Genomic DNA, 19,286 nt, shown 5'->3' on the forward strand with positions numbered 1-19,286 from the left:
TTCAATAGGGGGACACTAACACGCCTGCAATGCCCCTCAATGCACTAGAGATGATGCACAACTTCCACGAGCAGGAGAAGAGTAAGACCATTTCATTTACTTATTGTAATGATCAGCACGGAATAACATTAATGACCGCTTTTGTCTTGATACTCCTGATGATTGGTTCAACGTGATGTAATCATCTTGATTTGTATGTTTAACAAATATGTAGAACTTGCCAAATAATGCCACTTATCTCATTTTTATGATGACAACTATAAACTTTATAACATTAAGTACACATTTACAATATAACCCAATCCAATAATTGAGCTGCATCAAAAATTTTGAAAAAATCCAAAACTGCCATTGAGGTTTTTAACAATTTTTATTGTTATTGTACTTCTGGTTTGAAGAAAGGACATAACATTTTGAGAATCATGTCGATATTTTACAAATATGGTTTGTGTGCGTGTGTGTGTGTGTATATATACATATATATATATATTATATATATATATATATATATATATATTATATATATATATGTATATATATTTATGTATATACAAAGTAGCTATATATTTGTATGTTTACACATTTATATAAATATATACGTATATATAAACGTATACTAAGTAAGTCTTCATATCTATACATATAAATGTATATTAATACACATCTACATATATGTATATATATATATACATATATATCTATATCTATATATATATATTTATATATATAGATACATTTGTGTATATATATGTATATATATATTTTTTTGTTGTTGTTGTTGTTTTGTTTTTCTTTCCTATTTAGTACAGTAAATTACCTGCCATTATAACTTGATAACTTGTAAAATATTGACTTTCTTCTCAAAATTTTATCATGATCTTTTATTCTCTCAAATGCATTTCTCTTAGTTTATTGTCAGTAAATAATCACAATGCAATTTGTGAACACATACATGTGAGCAGAGCATGGAGGTTTAAAGTCATGTGCTGTACTAACACTGTAACACTGTTAACAATAGGTACACAGGAGCCTGAAGAAAGCCAGAACTGCGATTCTGTTGCCAAGATCTCTTCACCGGCTTCATCACAGACTGAAAGCAACAGCATGAGTCACTCAGATCTAAGTGACACTTCCTGCACACCTTCAACATCCACTAAGCTGGTACAGTATGACTTAGTAACTTTAGTACATTAGTCATTGAAGCCAGTGTGAAGTTATGTTTTGTTTGTTTGTGCTCTCCCCTAACTTAAAAAAGGGTTTTGAATTGTTGACCAGGGGTTGCAGTGGGACCTCATTCTTTGTTTTAATCAAATGATGAGAAAAATCTCTGTTTCTCCTTTTATTTTGGACTTGTTTGTCTCTTTTTTTCATTAAATAGTTGAAAGGTGAAAAACCTTTGGAGAAGGTGAAAAAATACAAAAGCAATTAGGGACCAATACAAACAAATTCAATTTCAATAAACCATTTTTAAGGGAAGCACGGTGTCACAGGGGTTAGTGCATGTGCCTCACAATACAAAGGTCCTGAGTAGTCTTGGGTTCAATTTCGGGCTCGGGATCTTTTTGTGTGGAGTTTGCATGTTCTCCCCGTGACTGCGTGGGTTCTTTCTGGGTACTCCGGCTTCTTACCACCTCCAAAAACATGCACCTGGGAATAGGTTGATTAGCAACACTAAAATACCCCCGAGTGTGTGAATGTGAGTGTGAATGTCTTATCTGTGTTGGCCCTGTGATGAGGTGGCGACTTGTCCAGGGTGTACGCCGCCTTCCGCCCAAATGCAGCTGAGATAGGCTCCAGCATCCCCCCCGCTACCCTGAAAAACGGACAGGCGGTAGTAAATGGATGGCTGGATGGCATTTTTTAAAGTAAAAGGGTTTCCAAAAGTACATATAGTGACCCTTAACAGCTTGGATTTGGGGTTTAAACATTTAACAACCACTTGGCAATTAAAATAAATTCTACATATGAAATCAAACATCAAAATAATATAAGTCATCTCACCGTCGGCCACCCTGGTCGCTGTAAACAGTTGGGCACTACTGTTTTGGCAAATTATCCTAGTGTTTGTTGGCCTGAAGTCTGAGCTGGAGCTGCATACTTAAAAGGACAACCAATCGTCTTACGTCTATGTGCAGAATGGTGGCTTGGAGCTTTTCCTTTCTTCTGTTTGAATTGGGATGGCTGGTCTTTGCCTTTTGGGCTTTTGTCAGGGGGACACAGTAGCTTGGGAAAATCCAGATGTGGACATCCCTCACAATGACTTTGTTGTCTGGATTGGTGCTGTCAATTCCGTCAAGCTTGAAGTGACCTCTTAGTGCGTTCTGGTCGCATAACCAGACGATGACTCCCACAATGTTATTTCTTTCAGTGGTATGCCACTTGCTTCGGACAACGAGATGGGGACCTGCGATTTGACTCCAAAATTTCCAGAACTTGGTTACCTCCGCCTCCATTGCCCTTAGCCTTTTGTAGGGGTAGCTGGAAAAGTCAAATGTTTTGGGGTCTCCATTTTTAGATGCTCGACCAAGCAGGAGGCTGTTTGGTGTGACAGTTTTACAGTTTTCCCGACTTTGAACTCTGGCATAATTCGGGTGCTCACTTGCGAGGTTTGCTGCAGTGTAGTTGCCTGTCTTGAACTCGGAAAAGCTGAGCCGGACTCCTTACCAAGACTCTGGAGTGCCCTCTTTGCAACACCTCTGCTGCACCGTTCCTGTGTGGTGAGTCGGCTGGGTTTATTTTCCACATCCACTTTGTGCTATTCTTGGCTGCAGTGTCTTCCAGCACTGTTTGATCCAGGCCATCTAAGTACTTGTACAGTTCCTCCAGGACAGGTTTTGCTCCAATGAAATTAGTGCTTGGATCAGACCAGATCTTTCTTGGATGCCCCCTGAGAGCTGTGAATCGTTAGTAAGCCATCAGAAAGCTGTCTGTTGATGGTGTGTTCACCAGTTCAGTGTGGATAGCTCTGCTGGCCATGCAACAAAAGACAACTCCCCAGACTTTGAGTGTTACTCTTTTCTTGACATCATAACAAAAGACAACTCCCCAGACTTTGAGTGTTACTCTTTTCTTGACAGCATCTCGTACTTGGTACGGTCTGAAAAGGTCTCGTGTTGTCAACTCAAAGGGTGCAGTAGGCTCTGTCCTCTCTGATGGTTAGTCACTCATCACTTGTCAGCACTTACTAGCTCTTGACTTCCTGCAGGTCATGCAGCCATCAAAAATCTTTTGAGCAATTCTTCTGCCCCTTTTTACCCATGCTTATATTCTCACCCTGAGCAATGTGCCAGCCACTCTATCATGGCTCTCGTTGTGCGCCTCTTGGGCCAACTGTGTAGACACCCAGGCATCATAGGTTAGGAGTGGGACACAGCAGTGGTCATCTTTGAATGCTTACACTCGGCCACCACAGACCAACAGTCCAGAGTCCTGGTCTTTGTAGACCACCAGCCTGTCAGTAGTTGAGTTTGGGAAAATTGCGCCCTCTTGTGCTGCAAAAAAATGTCTCTCAGGGCATCTTTCTTTGCTTCCACAGAGATGGCGCCTCTGGAGGAGACTGCCTCCCACTTTGGGCCATGCAAGGCCTGAACTTGTTGACGGAACCTTTTTGCTGCGCTCCATACCATTGCAACTGTTTTGACCAGTCTGGTCAGGCCACTGAACCGTTTGACATCCACAAGGCTTTGAACAATTGACCCTCCTGGTGGCTGCCTCTGTTCTGTTTGGATTATATTGTGTTGGGGCACCTTTCCCATGAACTGTTTCTGAGCTTGGGCCCTTGTCAACACAGCAGCAAATGCTTTTCTCTGCAATTTGTTGATGCTCTCTCTGGCGGTGGTTGCTAGTTCCTAAGCAGATTTGGTTGGCCACTCACTTTCTGGCAGACTCAAGAACTCGGGTCCATTTTGCCACTCTGAATGTTCATCCAGTTCTTGACGGCCTGTTCCTCTAGTAATGACATCTGCAATGTTTTGTGACCCAGGGATCCACAACCAGTCCTGTACTGCTGTGCTGCTTTGAATCTCTCCGATCCGGTTGGCAAAAAATGTTTGCTAGCCATAGCAAACATTGTATTGCACTGTATTGCACCGAGGACTGTTTGACTGTCAACAAATTGAAACCACTTTCTGACTTGGATTCGGACGTGCAGTTTGAAGAGAAGGGAGGCGAACACTGCTCCACACATTTATGCTTTGACAGCATCCCCTTTGTGGTCCAAGGGAGTTAGTTTTGCTTTGGATTCAACCAGTCTGATGAAAGGACCCAGGTCTCTGATCCATCTCAGGTACATCACCGCTCCATCAGCATACTCACTTCCATCAGAGAATGTGATCGCCGAGGGTGGTTCAATGATGAAGCATTTGGGGGTTAGAGCCCTGGTGAACATGATCTTGCTGAGTTGATGGTACACCTCGAACAGATCGATTGCGTCACTTCTCAGTTCATCTGAGAGTGCAATGTCCCACGTGTCTTTGACTGGACGGCTTTCAGTCTTTGCCTCTTGAAACGCCCTCCGTAACAGAATAGCTCACTTCTGCTTGGCAGGAGTTACAAGGCCAACTGCGTCGTACAGTCCTGACACTTGACTGAGACGTTCTATTTTTGTCAAAGGGTTGGGTGTCATGGCTCTGATTTCCTCTTGCAAATAGTCTTCACCCAGCCGCATCTTTTGCTTCTTCTTTGAAAAGTTGATTTAGATTTATGTATGTAGCTTATCTTCCTCGACTCTGTAGCCCAGACCAAGTGTCTTGTTGTCATCATCGCTCATCTAGTTTGGTAAGATAACGGTCTTTTTTATTGTCCTTTCCGCTTCAGAGCGCTCCTTCCTCCAACTTTGCCCAGTGAAGACCCATGGCTTCAACTCAAAACCCCCCAGCCTTAAGGATCCACTCCATGTTGGCTGTGATGATGTTTAGCTGGTCAAGGTTATTGTGGGAAGTGAGGATGTCATCAACATAGCTGTCATTGTGAAGCACTCTTCAAGATGGGCAGAGAGAGCGAGGTTTGCAGTTTCACACATTGCCATCTGCGCTTTCTGGTCGCATAACCAGACGATGACTCCCACAATGTTATTTCTTTCAGTGGTATGCCACTTGCTTCGGACAACGAGATGGGGACCTGCGATTTGACTCCAAAATTTCCAGAACTTGGTTACCTCCGCCTCCATTGCCCTTAGCCTTTTGTAGGGGTAGCTGGAAAAGTCAAATGTTTTGGGGTCTCCATTTTTAGATGCTCGACCAAGCAGGAGGCTGTTTGGTGTGACAGTTTTACAGTTTTCCCGACTTTGAACTCTGGCATAATTCGGGTGCTCACTTGCGAGGTTTGCTGCAGTGTAGTTGCCTGTCTTGAACTCGGAAAAGCTGAGCCGGACTCCTTACCAAGACTCTGGAGTGCCCTCTTTGCAACACCTCTGCTGCACCGTTCCTGTGTGGTGAGTCGGCTGGGTTTATTTTCCACATCCACTTTGTGCTATTCTTGGCTGCAGTGTCTTCCAGCACTGTTTGATCCAGGCCATCTAAGTACTTGTACAGTTCCTCCAGGACAGGTTTTGCTCCAATGAAATTAGTGCTTGGATCAGACCAGATCTTTCTTGGATGCCCCCTGAGAGCTGTGAATCGTTAGTAAGCCATCAGAAAGCTGTCTGTTGATGGTGTGTTCACCAGTTCAGTGTGGATAGCTCTGCTGGCCATGCAACAAAAGACAACTCCCCAGACTTTGAGTGTTACTCTTTTCTTGACATCATAACAAAAGACAACTCCCCAGACTTTGAGTGTTACTCTTTTCTTGACAGCATCTCGTACTTGGTACGGTCTGAAAAGGTCTCGTGTTGTCAACTCAAAGGGTGCAGTAGGCTCTGTCCTCTCTGATGGTTAGTCACTCATCACTTGTCAGCACTTACTAGCTCTTGACTTCCTGCAGGTCATGCAGCCATCAAAAATCTTTTGAGCAATTCTTCTGCCCCTTTTTACCCATGCTTATATTCTCACCCTGAGCAATGTGCCAGCCACTCTATCATGGCTCTCGTTGTGCGCCTCTTGGGCCAACTGTGTAGACACCCAGGCATCATAGGTTAGGAGTGGGACACAGCAGTGGTCATCTTTGAATGCTTACACTCGGCCACCACAGACCAACAGTCCAGAGTCCTGGTCTTTGTAGACCACCAGCCTGTCAGTAGTTGAGTTTGGGAAAATTGCGCCCTCTTGTGCTGCAAAAAAATGTCTCTCAGGGCATCTTTCTTTGCTTCCACAGAGATGGCGCCTCTGGAGGAGACTGCCTCCCACTTTGGGCCATGCAAGGCCTGAACTTGTTGACGGAACCTTTTTGCTGCGCTCCATACCATTGCAACTGTTTTGACCAGTCTGGTCAGGCCACTGAACCGTTTGACATCCACAAGGCTTTGAACAATTGACCCTCCTGGTGGCTGCCTCTGTTCTGTTTGGATTATATTGTGTTGGGGCACCTTTCCCATGAACTGTTTCTGAGCTTGGGCCCTTGTCAACACAGCAGCAAATGCTTTTCTCTGCAATTTGTTGATGCTCTCTCTGGCGGTGGTTGCTAGTTCCTAAGCAGATTTGGTTGGCCACTCACTTTCTGGCAGACTCAAGAACTCGGGTCCATTTTGCCACTCTGAATGTTCATCCAGTTCTTGACGGCCTGTTCCTCTAGTAATGACATCTGCAATGTTTTGTGACCCAGGGATCCACAACCAGTCCTGTACTGCTGTGCTGCTTTGAATCTCTCCGATCCGGTTGGCAAAAAATGTTTGCTAGCCATAGCAAACATTGTATTGCACTGTATTGCACCGAGGACTGTTTGACTGTCAACAAATTGAAACCACTTTCTGACTTGGATTCGGACGTGCAGTTTGAAGAGAAGGGAGGCGAACACTGCTCCACACATTTATGCTTTGACAGCATCCCCTTTGTGGTCCAAGGGAGTTAGTTTTGCTTTGGATTCAACCAGTCTGATGAAAGGACCCAGGTCTCTGATCCATCTCAGGTACATCACCGCTCCATCAGCATACTCACTTCCATCAGAGAATGTGATCGCCGAGGGTGGTTCAATGATGAAGCATTTGGGGGTTAGAGCCCTGGTGAACATGATCTTGCTGAGTTGATGGTACACCTCGAACAGATCGATTGCGTCACTTCTCAGTTCATCTGAGAGTGCAATGTCCCACGTGTCTTTGACTGGACGGCTTTCAGTCTTTGCCTCTTGAAACGCCCTCCGTAACAGAATAGCTCACTTCTGCTTGGCAGGAGTTACAAGGCCAACTGCGTCGTACAGTCCTGACACTTGACTGAGACGTTCTATTTTTGTCAAAGGGTTGGGTGTCATGGCTCTGATTTCCTCTTGCAAATAGTCTTCACCCAGCCGCATCTTTTGCTTCTTCTTTGAAAAGTTGATTTAGATTTATGTATGTAGCTTATCTTCCTCGACTCTGTAGCCCAGACCAAGTGTCTTGTTGTCATCATCGCTCATCTAGTTTGGTAAGATAACGGTCTTTTTTATTGTCCTTTCCGCTTCAGAGCGCTCCTTCCTCCAACTTTGCCCAGTGAAGACCCATGGCTTCAACTCAAAACCCCCCAGCCTTAAGGATCCACTCCATGTTGGCTGTGATGATGTTTAGCTGGTCAAGGTTATTGTGGGAAGTGAGGATGTCATCAACATAGCTGTCATTGTGAAGCACTCTTCAAGATGGGCAGAGAGAGCGAGGTTTGCAGTTTCACACATTGCCATCTGCGCTTTGCACCCTGGTGGTTTGTCTCCTATGTTCACTCTTGTGATTGCGTATTCCTCCAGGTCTTCATTCTCGGCATTTCGCCAGAGGAACCTGTGAGGGTGCACTTCTTAGTCTTCCAGCCAGATTGAGTTATACATCTTTTTTATGTCACCCAGCGCAGCATGTGCTCCACTTCTGAATAGGAGAAGCACTTTTCGAATCTGGTTGAGGACGTCAGGGCCTTTCATCAGCAGGTCATTCATTCTGACACCTCTGCACTTTGGACTGCTGTTCCAGACAATTCTCACCGGAGTTGTGACTGAGTGTGGGTTAGGGACAATGATGCGACTGAGATACCAAACTGGTCCATCCCAATTGGTGATGGTGTCTTTGGGTAGTTAAATGGCTGCTTGTCGATCAATCATGTCATGCACTTGTGCAGCATATGCCACCTTCCACTCAGGCGTTTTGGCAAGTGGCTTTTCCGTTCTCAGGAATGTGGCCTCAATTGTTTTTCTATTGTTTGGTAGGGACATGGGGTCCTCCGCCCAAAGATAACTGGCATGCTAATGTGGTTCTTTTCTGTGGTTGTCCTCCGTGACATAGGTGAGGAAACTCTTTACCACTTCAAGCTCTCACTCCTCTGCAAGAGTCATTTCTTTGCAGCCTTGTTGACATTTTCCACAGCGGCATCCTCCACACTTCGGGTCACATGGTGCACCAATACTGTCCGATTTCTACCACTCTAGGAAGTCCCGGTTGGTGGTTGAAGTGTTTGACCTCTGGAAGTTGGCGTGAACCTGAGTGTTGGGAGATTTTGTACAAGCTGGGCCAGTGAGTTCTTCATACCTCAAAGCAGCAGTCCTCATTGATCTTGCGAAGTGTGGTTTGGACATGTGGGCGGAAACGGTGAGTTTCAGGATGAGGGCCTCCAACTGTCATTCCCAGTGGCCTGTCCCACAGTACAAGGTCTCAGATACCTCTGATTCGTTAAGGTGCTAGTTTGCCCTCTCTGTGACTTATGAGCAAACTGACTTCATTGGGTCTTGTCAGAGCTCCAAGTGGGACATCCAGAAAGAATTTCTGCAGACGTTTGGAGTCCACACTTTTATGGATGTCTACAATGTTGTCCAGACCATCACAGACCAAATGATGCAATTTCATAGTGCCCCTTGGATTTTTCACTTTAATCTTCAAGAGGTACTGCTTTGTTTCCACAATGGTCTTCATTCCTCCGACACCATGTACAATGAGTGTGATGTTTTCGCTCCTAAGGTTCAGTTTGTCTGCAGCTTTGTGGGTGATGTAATTGGTGTCGGATGCCAGGTCTATCAGCGTTCCAATTTTTTCTCCAGCATTTGCGGGGACCTCCAATAACATCATTATTACTGCCAGTTCCTGCAATCCCCTTTCCGCTAAAAGTCCTGATTTCACTTTTGTGGTGTTGAACGTCTTGGATGCAGCATTGGAAAACACATCATGAAACTTCCTTGCCAGATCTGGGGAAAGGTTCTTGACAAAGTCCTCCTTTTCTTCTGTGTACGTTCTCCTGCTTTTGCTATCCAATGAGCCAGGTTTTCTCTCTTTCTGTGCCGAGCTGCGTTTCTTGTTTGGACGGAGGGGGAAATAATGCTCAGGTGCCTGTTCATCCTTGCAGGCATGGTTAGTGTATAGGAAATCATCTTTGCAGTCTGAACTTTCATTATGGACATCAAGACATCTCTTGCATGCTCCAAACTTCTTAGCAGCAGCCTTCTTCTCTGCAAGCTGCAGTGCCCGGAACTGCATGCAATAGTAGAGCTTCTTGTGTTTCCCATCGCCACAGACAACAGAGCCACTGCGGTCGTCACTTCTTTGGTGGATGATGTCCTAGCATGTCCTGGCTCAGGCTTTTGTTCTCTCTTGTTGGATTCCTCATCCAGTTGTTCCAGCTGCTCATATTGCTCTCTTGCTCTTAAAGAAGCCCAAAAGACCGTCAAACCTGCTTGCTGGAGTCACAGCATTCCTGGTGTCTGCTGCATAGATGAGCCATTTCATTCTGAGAAGTCCTGGGAGTTTCCCCTCAATCGACTTGGTCTCTAGTGGGTTTTTGATGGTGCCGGTGTCCCCAAGCTCACTGAGATTTTGAAGCGCCTTCCCCACAGCTTGGATTAGCTCCACAACTTTTCGCAGCTGGTTACTTTTGACAGGTTGCATTCTCTTCAACTCCTCCACTATCTCTATAACAATGGATGTCCGGTTGCCATAGCGATTCTCCAGAACACGGAAGATGTCACCGGCAGTGTAATGAGTGGTGAGACGAAGGTCTTTCCTGATCTTGTCCTCAACACTGTCTAGCAATTGGGCCTTCTTCACCTCCTTGGAATCAGTTGGCTCACTTTGTCACTGGAGTGCTTCCCAGTCCTTTTTCCACCTGTGGAATTCACATTTGTTTCCAGTGAACTTAGGAAGGGCTATGGGTTTTAACTTGATGGCTGGCACAGGATTACTGTGAGCAATTGGTTCCCTCCTGACTTCTTCCTTTATCCTCTGTTGTATGAAGTCAGCCTTCTTGGATACCAGCTTGGTGGTCTGTAGCTCCAGACTTTTTAAGGTTGTCAGGATTTTGCCTACTGTGTCTTCATGGACCCATAGTCTCCACCGACCATGCACCTCCTTTGCAGTCTTCACCAGTCCTTCCAGGTGGTTCAGCATGAACTCATATCCATCCAGGTTCATATCCTCCAGTGCCACAGCAGTGGTGCGTCTACGCTCCTCATCTGCTGCCAGAAGACACTTCATCTTTTTCAAACTTGTCCCACAGAGCCTTCTGGAGTTGACCTTTGCCTGCTTTGAATCACACTCCTTTGAGGTATTATCCATATCTTCTTGTTGCACTTGGGTGAGTTGAGTCTCTCCATCTTTTAGTTTTGTCAGAAATTTGGCCTCTACATTGTCATTGGCTTCCATGACTTTGTCAGCTGCTGTGATGAGTGTCTTAAAACTGTCTCTTAGCTCCTCCTCAGACAAGTCATCATGGTTCCTGGTGAGGCTGTTTACAATCAGGGGAATGATGCTTTTGCAGTTGTCCTCTCGGTCTTTAGCTGGTCAAGCACCTTCTTGTCAGCCATATTTACAGCTCAAGTGGAGTTGGAGTGAATTTGGTGAAATTAACTTTTGAGTCGTTGGTCCGGGGGTTTCTAGACTATCCTGGTTTCCAGATCTCCTTTTCCTGGTTGTCCAGTGGGGGATCGGTTTTTCACTGTCAAGTTACAGTATGTTTTGTTTGGTTGTGCTCTCCCCTAACTTGAAAAGGGTTCTGACTTTTTGACCAGGGGTTACACTGGGACTTCACTCTTTGTTTTAATCCAATGATGAGACAAATCTCATTTTCTCCTTTTATTTTGGACTTGAGTGTCTCTTTTTTTTCATTGGATAGTTGTAAGGTGAAAAACCTTTGGAGAAGGTGGAAATATACAAAAGGAATTAGGGACCAATATAAACAAATTACAATAAACCATTTTTTAAAGTAAATGTGTTTCCAGAACTACATATAGTGACCCTTAACAGCTTGGATTTGCCATTTAAACATTTAACAATAACTTGGCAATTAAAATATATTCAACATATGAAATCATACATCAAAAAAGTAATCTCACCGTCAGCCACCTTGGTCTCTGTAAACAGTTGGGCACTACTGTTTTGACAAATTCTCCTAGAGCAGTCAGTGTTTGTTGACCTGAAGTCTGAGCTGGAGCTGCAGACTTAAAAGGAGTGGATTTGATTGCTTCAGGTGAGAGCCTTCCTGATTGCTGGATGGTTTTTATCTGTTGGGAAATTTTGTCTGTAATTCCAGTTCTGTCCTCTGGGGGGAAATGGTAGCCACACTCACATTTGGATATGAGGCCCTTCTGTTTGGGTGAAGGCTTTGGCCTTGTGTAGAGTTTGCCAAAACAGCCAGTCATGCATTTTTATATTCACAATGTTTCTAACACTCACATGTGCGTTTATTAGTGGGGATAAAGATACATTCTAATAAGTCTACTAATCTGCTTCAAAGTCCCAATTTAAATTCTCAACATTAGTGATATCAGATACAACGCAGCAATGCTATAAATCAAACAAAATTAAATGCCCTAACAACTAAATAGGATTTGTTTGCATACAGGATTGAAGTGCATATTTATTTTTCGTTTTTTAACATTTTACTTTACTGTTCTCTTTAGAAATGCTACATTTTTGTGTCTGTGAATGTTTATTTCATGGCTTTTCTCTCCTTTGTTTCTTTATAGACAAAAAAAGAGTGCAGTAGTCATCATCTACAGGACAAATGTAAAAGCTCATCTTCAGCCCCAAATCATCCAACCACCCCACAGGTATGTTGCTTGTCTTGTTCAGAGGCAGATACTGTATTCTGTTCTTAGACCACCAGATGGTACCAAATTCACCCTACACAAAAAAAGCAACTAAGACAAGGCCATGTTGCTGGGTTTATTGACAATTGTATGTCATATAAATGTGATTCCTGCAGACTGGTGGGAAACCCTGCAAACAGTCAAGTGTAAAGTCACGCAAGTCTCAGCGTAAGAAGGACGTCAGCACGGTGCAGAAAGCAGCCTCCCATCAAAATAGCCACAGATCACCACCACCCACTGTAAAAGTTTGAGTAACAATGACAAGAGATGCCTAACATAACAGGGAAGAAAGTATATTTAGTGTTTTGTTTTGTTATTAGAATTTGGTTATGTGTTTTGCACATTGAATGATATGGAAGTGAATGTATAGTGCAATATTGGTCACAAGTAGATACACCGGTGATGGCAGTGCCAAATAAGTTTGTTGTACTCAGCAGCCACTGTACATCTCGCCACATTCAATACAAGAGCTGCATCTTTATGAAGATAGCACTCATTTGATTCTGCATTGTCAGAGCTATTCATTTAATAATGTTTATTATTGTGGTTCCATTTAGTTTTTTTTTTGTACATGGTGTACAGCATTCTACTCAGAGCTATTTTCTTAGGTCATTAGCTTTTATTGGAAGCCGTTGCAAATTATGCCCCATATACACAATTCGAAACCACAACCAAAATGTTGAGGTGTACATAATAATATGGCCAGTATAAAATATATTTACTGTAGGAAAGCAGTTCAAAAATCTATAATCTCCTGCCTGTGCTGTCCTGTTTGTGCCAAAGGGACTTGGTCTGTTGGACTGAGCTCTAACTGCACACATATTTACTTCTATACCAATAGCTGTTACCAGGCTGCCAAAACAAATCGTTTGTGGAGCACTCTGTAACGTAATCAAAAGGGCAGAAAAAGCAACAATGGTGAAATATCTGTTTTTAGTTTAAGCAGCAAATTGGAGTTAGAAAAGCCACACACCAAAGGTCCGTCCTTAATCTTTGATATTAAATGTGAATGGCAATTCGGAATGGAACTGCTGGCACTGAGGTAATGTCCTTCAAATCAAGAAAAAATATTAAATAAATGATGGTATGACAAAAGATGGCTTATGTAGCAGAAAATAAAATCAAAATCAGTCCAAGGTACAACTTTTAATTATACATAAGTAAAGGTCTGCTATTATGGAAAATGTATTTTGAAAACATTCTGACAGTAATTTGTGTATCTGCTTTACTTTGTGACTCCACTTTTAAAAGTCAGTTTTATAAGGTCGTGAAGGAAAAACTTACCTCATGAACATGATTCTTCATTTGACTTGCCCATAGCAAATAAACCTGCTTTGTGTTTATACCCCCACAACTTGATGGAGGACAGATGTCTGTAAAACCGGCTTCGCTACACATTGTAAAATAAAGCCTTATGCTCTGCCAACTATGCAACAATCTGCTACTGATGTGTGAATTGTAAGTTTGATTATTTTTTTAAATGAGGAAATGTTACCATTCTGGCTCACATAGCTATGCCAATGTTGCTATTGTTTCTGTACTCCTTTTCCAATTCTTAATGTTACGTTGTTGCTCCTTTTACCGTTGGGGTAACTAAATCTGTGAGTCATTTTGATTGTGCATAAAATCCTACTCAACTGGAGTGATTCCACTCACGACATCTATTACGTTGCACAAGTGCAGTTACAGTGTATATGTAAAAAAGTGCTTATTTGAGCCACACACTTTGTCACAGATAGGAACAGACTGCTTATTAGCATTTAAACAGTCGTAGTTAGATTTTACGGCTAATAATGTAGCTCGCCGATATTTTACCACGCTAGAGTAGAATTCCTTGGTGTTCGCTCTTCTAATAACAATGTCGCTACAGCTTGGTTATTATACAGCTTACAGAATGTAAATTAAGTATTGTTGACGGTTTTTAAGTGCGTTTTTAAAGTGATTTAGAGGTAGTAATGATTGCTCCCATTAGCCGCATTGCTAGCCGTCTAGAACAGCCGATTTTTACACGTATAGAATGCAAAAAAAACCCAAACCCTTTTGTCTTCTTGTCCCTCATAAAAATTGTGAACGATAGGCAAAATAAAATAAAAAAGTGCAGTTCAAATTTAAAGTACCAGTAGAGTTGAAAAACAAGTAGATTTTTAATGCTTATTTGTGTTTCATTGTTTCTATTAAACCATATCCAATTGTATTTATAATCTGCAAAGTATTTAAAAACACAGTTTTGACATCACAAAATGCCACAAATTCAGTCAGCCATTTTGAATATTGCGCTCGAAATACCTTCGACTATTTTTGGAGATTGACATAATCCGCTTCTGCAGTCTGACAATGTTACCAGATCAGTCATACTGGAAATACGCAATCATTGGAAATAGATTTGCTGTTTCTCATTTACAATCCTTATGTAAGACAAGAACATACTGTATATGCTTGGCTTTTTTGATGCATTCGAAATCGTAAATAAATGGCCAACAATTGATTCAACAGATCGAGGGTCCTCTGTTGCGCCCGTTTTACTCTCTCTAAAAACTTCCAGAAACTGCCAACAATATTCCATTTACATGTCCTGACATGAAAATGATCCAAAAATGAGTGATATTGTTATTGTAAGCACCAATGCAGACCGACTATTTTAGCGGTGCATAGATAGCAGTAAGCTATTGCTAGTTTACGCTGATATTGTTGACACACTGAGCAGACGGCTGCTTCTGCTTTGTCTCAAACTTGCTAAAATGTAATTATATATTATATTTTGTGCTACTTTCACCTAGTAGTAGACAAATGTGGCCATGGTGTGACAGTCTGGTCGACTTCGACATCCCCGAGATGGCGAAATAAACCCCACAAGACATCCTGCAGGAACTTTTTTAAGGCCCTTTGTGAGGATTGCGATTGAATCTTTATCTAAACGTGATTATGTGAGCGTCTCATCGGTCGGCATCCCAGTGAATTGAAATATTACAATAAGTGTTTGTTTTATTCAGCTTTGTTATTGTTAGTTTGTATGTTTAGCACCTAGCAATGCTGCGGAAGCTAGTGTCATAATTAATCTGCATCCATCACTCAGTTTCTAAAACGTATTGCTCATCTTTTTTGTGTTTGGGCTCAAAAATATAAGGTCATGGATTATAATTTTTGCAGTGACATGATTACTGACTATATAACAACCTTCTCTGCCTTTCAGGTAACCACCTGTGGTTAAGGTAAAGAAGCATGTATAGTCAAAATAAATTGTGTGATCGATCTGTGATTATACATGATTAATGCAATATTTTTTGTGATTAATCACATTAATTAATGTGTAAAATTTGACAGCCAAATGGTCTAAAAACACATTAATCGGGGACCTTTAAAGTACGAATTATTATGCTTTGCAATAATTTACTATCAATACTGATTATACTGTCTTATAATAATATCCTATGATGTCCAAGGTAGCCAAGGTCTAAGGCAGTGGTTCTCAACCTTTTTTCACTGATGTATCCCCTGTGAACATTTTTTTAATTCAAGTACCCCCTAATCAGAGCAAAGCATTTTTGATTGAAAAAAAGAGATAAAGAAGTAAAATACAGCACTATGTCATCAGTTTCTGATTTATTACATTTTATAAAAGTGCAAAATATTACTCATTTGTAGCGGTCTTTTTTGAACCATTTGGAAAAAAACATTTAAAAAAATAACTAAAAACTTGTTGAAAAAATAAACAAGTGATTCAATTATAAATAAAGATTTCTATACATAGAAGTAATCATCAACTTAAAGTGCCCTCTTTGGGGATTGTAATAGAGATCCATCTGGATTCATGAACTTAAAGGCCTACTGAAATGAGATGTTTCTTATTTAAACGGGGATAGTAGGTCCATTCTATGTGTTATACTTTATCATTTCGCGATATTGCCATATTTTTGCTGAAAGGATTTAGTAGAGAACATCGACGATAAAGTTTGCAACTTTAGGTCGCTAATAAAAAAGCCTTGCCTGTACTGGAAGTAGCAGACGACGTGCGTGTGACGTCACTGGTTGTAGAGCTCCTCACATCTGAACATTGTTTACAATCATAGCCAGCAGCAGCTAGAGCTATTCGGACCGGGAAGCGACAATTTCCCCATTAATTTGAGCGAGGATGAAAGATTTGTGGATGAGGTAATTTAGAGCGAAGGACTAGGAAAAAAAAAAAGGCGATTGCAGTGAGAGCGATTCAGATGTTATTAGACACATTTCCTAGGATAATTCTAGAAAACCCCTTATCTGCCTATTGTGTTGCTAGTGTTTTAGTGAGTTAAATAGTACCTTAAAGTCGGAGGGGTGTGGCCATGGGTGTTTTGACCCCAGAGTCTCTGAGAGAAGTCACGGCTGCAGCAGGAGGTCGCTGGCTCCGCTAAACTCCGGTAAGAGGCGACTTATTTCCATAATTTTCTCACCGAAAACTGCCGGTTGACATGTAGTCGTGATCCATGTTTGCTTGATGGCTGTGATCCATAATAAAGCTTCACCTCCGGGAATTTTATACAAGGAAACACCGTGTGTTTGTGTGGCTAAAGGCTAAAAGCTCCCCACCTCCCTCTTTCTACTTTGACTTCTCCATTATTAATTGAACAAATTGCAAAAGATTCAGCAACACAGATGTCCAAAATACTGTGTAATTGCGCGATGAAAAGAGACAACTTTTTGCCGTAAGTGGTGCTGGGCTAATATGTCCCCTCCAACCAATAACGTCACAAACACACGTCATCATACGCGTCACCATTCCGCGACGTTTTCAACAGGAAACTCCGCGGGAAATTTAAAATTGTAATTGAGTAAACTAAACCGGCCGTATTGGCATGTGTTGCAATGTTAAGATTTCATCATTGATATATAAACTATCAGACTGTGTGGTGGGTAGTAGTGGGTTTCAGTAGCCCTTTAATTCTAAACATTTCTTCACAAAAAAAAAGACATCTTTAACATCAATACTTATGGAACATGTCCACAAAAAATCTAGATGTCAAGACTGAATATTGCATTGTTGTATTTCTTTTCACAGTTTATGAACTTACATTCATGTTTTGTTGAAATATTATTCAATAAATACATTTATAAAGGATTTTTGAATTGTTGCTATTTTTAGAATATTTAAAAAAAATCTCATGTACCCCTTTGCATACCTTCAAGTACCCCTAGGGGTACGCGTACCCCCATTTGAGAACCACCGGTCTAAGGTGTAAATCTCTACCTCTACTTATCTTTAAACTTTATAGCAACCTGTTGAATCTGATTACATTTTGTACAGCAGACAAATGGCTGTACATGCAGTACAGTGCATCTGGAAGGAATTCACTTCACTTATTCCACATTTTGATAGGCCTCATTCCAAAATGAAATAAATACATTTTTGCCCTTAAAATTCTACTGACAATACCCCATTATGACAACGGGAAAAGGTTATTTCAACATCAACAAATTATTGAAAAAAAGACTGTATACATACTGTATGTACATGTGGGTTTTTAGTTTTAGTAAAATTAAATACATTTTGGAATAAGGCTGTAACAAAACAAAGTATGGAAAAAGTGAAGCGCGGTGAATGCTATTGACTTGCGTGTGACAAAATCACAAATTATCACATTTTGGATTGAATAAAAACACTAAATAGTTTTGTTTTATCGGTAGTTCCTTTCCATATTCTCAATGAAGATGATTTCCCAAACACTGCAGCCAGCAATGGGGGATTTCTGTTTTGATGTGACCTCTCAATTCCAAACGACCTACAAAGCAGTGACGGTTTCCACTCAGTGTCAAAACAGAAAAAAAGTGTCACGCAGCCTGGTTCCGCTCTGTGTGAATGTAGGGGATTGGGACTGAGGGCACCAGAGCTCTAATCTTGTTTGGAGGCCATTGAATGCAGACGGAGCTACTTTGAGGGTGCTTCTATTCAAGCCCAGGTTTTTTTCCGCTGTAGAGAGAATAATCCCTTGCATAGATACAACATTAAAGTAGCCAAGCATAACACACAGAGGCTGGATTTCAAATCCACACATTTGCATCTTGGGAGTGAATGAGTGCCAACAATGGAGGCCTGCCTGTTCACACAGAAGCTTCTTGTTTCACTGCAGACCGTATGATTTCTTCGACATACACATTTTTACTTCTATTGTAATGCAATAAAACACTTCAGAAAGTTTTCTGAGCATTATTTCAGAAAACATTTTCAATATTCAACTAAAATAATGCAGCTTACCATGTGTATTTATTGAAAAGCTACAGTATGGTTTCTTCACACTGATATATAAAGAAGTTGCTGGAGAATTCATTAACTGGGGATGTTTTTACAGGATTACTGTAATTGTATCAACCGGTTTTGTTTGTGAACATACCGAATCGTTAGAAACGCTCATTAAAACTGAGATCCTCGTGTGTATTGTCTCAAATACTTCCTGTCTTCAATCCCCCAAAAAATTGCTAGCCAGGCACGTGCACAGATAGACCCCTAGTGGTGGTCAAGCACCTGCCCTTCTGCTCTCATAAAAAAAGTGCCCCTTCTGACACCATTTAAGATAAAAATATATTCTCTTTAATCAATTCCCCTGAATAGGTTTTGAGTTATATATTTAAAGTCTTGTGAAAATGAGTCCTCAAACTCCTCAGCTGCGTCCCTTTCTTTGCAAAGAGATGGTCCCCGGCACGTTGATGGCATATACTAGCCGTGAGTGCCCTTTAGAATGTAATATATATGTTTTTCAGCTGTGGTCTGTATAGACCACAGCGGTACTTAGTTGTAGTACACTTTTTCACCACTTGTGATAGTAATAGAGATGCGCGGTTTGCGGTCTCATCTGCGGAGTCCGCGGATAAACCGCGGGTCGGGCGGGTGACATGACGAAAAAATTGATTTTACATTACATTCTGCGATGAGGTGGCGACTTGTCCAGGGTGTACCCTGCCTTCCGCCCGATTGTAGCTGAGATAGGCGCCAGCGCCCCCCGCGACCCCGAAAGGGAATAAGCGGTAGAAAATGGATGGATGGATTCGGGCGGGTGGCGGTTGAACCATTTGGAAATATATGATATACATGGTTCAGAGATCGGTAACTTTTACCGTTCAAAGAGCCATTTTGGGCCCGTGTCACAAAGCGAAGAAGACATTAGTTGACGTAAATATTCTCATGAATGACTGCCGGCAGT

At 41.8% G+C, this 19,286-nt stretch overlaps 1 protein-coding gene and 1 long non-coding RNA gene across 9 annotated transcripts in view; one reads left to right on the forward strand and one right to left on the reverse strand.

The window, feature by feature from the left end:
• Nucleotides 1-17,207, forward strand: part of stk33 (serine/threonine kinase 33) — a 71,079-nt gene extending 53,872 nt beyond the window's left edge. For all 8 annotated transcript variants that reach the window (XM_061883328.1, XM_061883320.1, XM_061883298.1 and 5 more), the window contains 4 exons: nucleotides 9-81; nucleotides 1,019-1,161; nucleotides 11,995-12,078; nucleotides 12,234-17,207. In XM_061883328.1, the coding sequence (XP_061739312.1) occupies nucleotides 9-81; nucleotides 1,019-1,161; nucleotides 11,995-12,078; nucleotides 12,234-12,368 (435 nt within the window). In that variant the 3' untranslated portion in view covers nucleotides 12,369-17,207. The remainder of the gene's footprint in view (nucleotides 1-8; nucleotides 82-1,018; nucleotides 1,162-11,994; nucleotides 12,079-12,233) is intronic.
• On the reverse strand, nucleotides 867-2,693 carry LOC133540616 (uncharacterized). Its single transcript, XR_009803681.1, has 2 exons — nucleotides 2,002-2,693; nucleotides 867-1,813 (listed from the first exon to the last, which is right to left on the reverse strand). It is a non-coding gene; the product is annotated as an uncharacterized LOC133540616 (long non-coding RNA).
• Nucleotides 17,208-19,286: the final 2,079 nt, after the last annotated feature.

This window comes from Nerophis ophidion, linkage group LG02, assembly GCF_033978795.1.
Source record: "Nerophis ophidion isolate RoL-2023_Sa linkage group LG02, RoL_Noph_v1.0, whole genome shotgun sequence".
NCBI classification, from domain to species: Eukaryota; Metazoa; Chordata; class Actinopteri; order Syngnathiformes; family Syngnathidae; genus Nerophis; species Nerophis ophidion.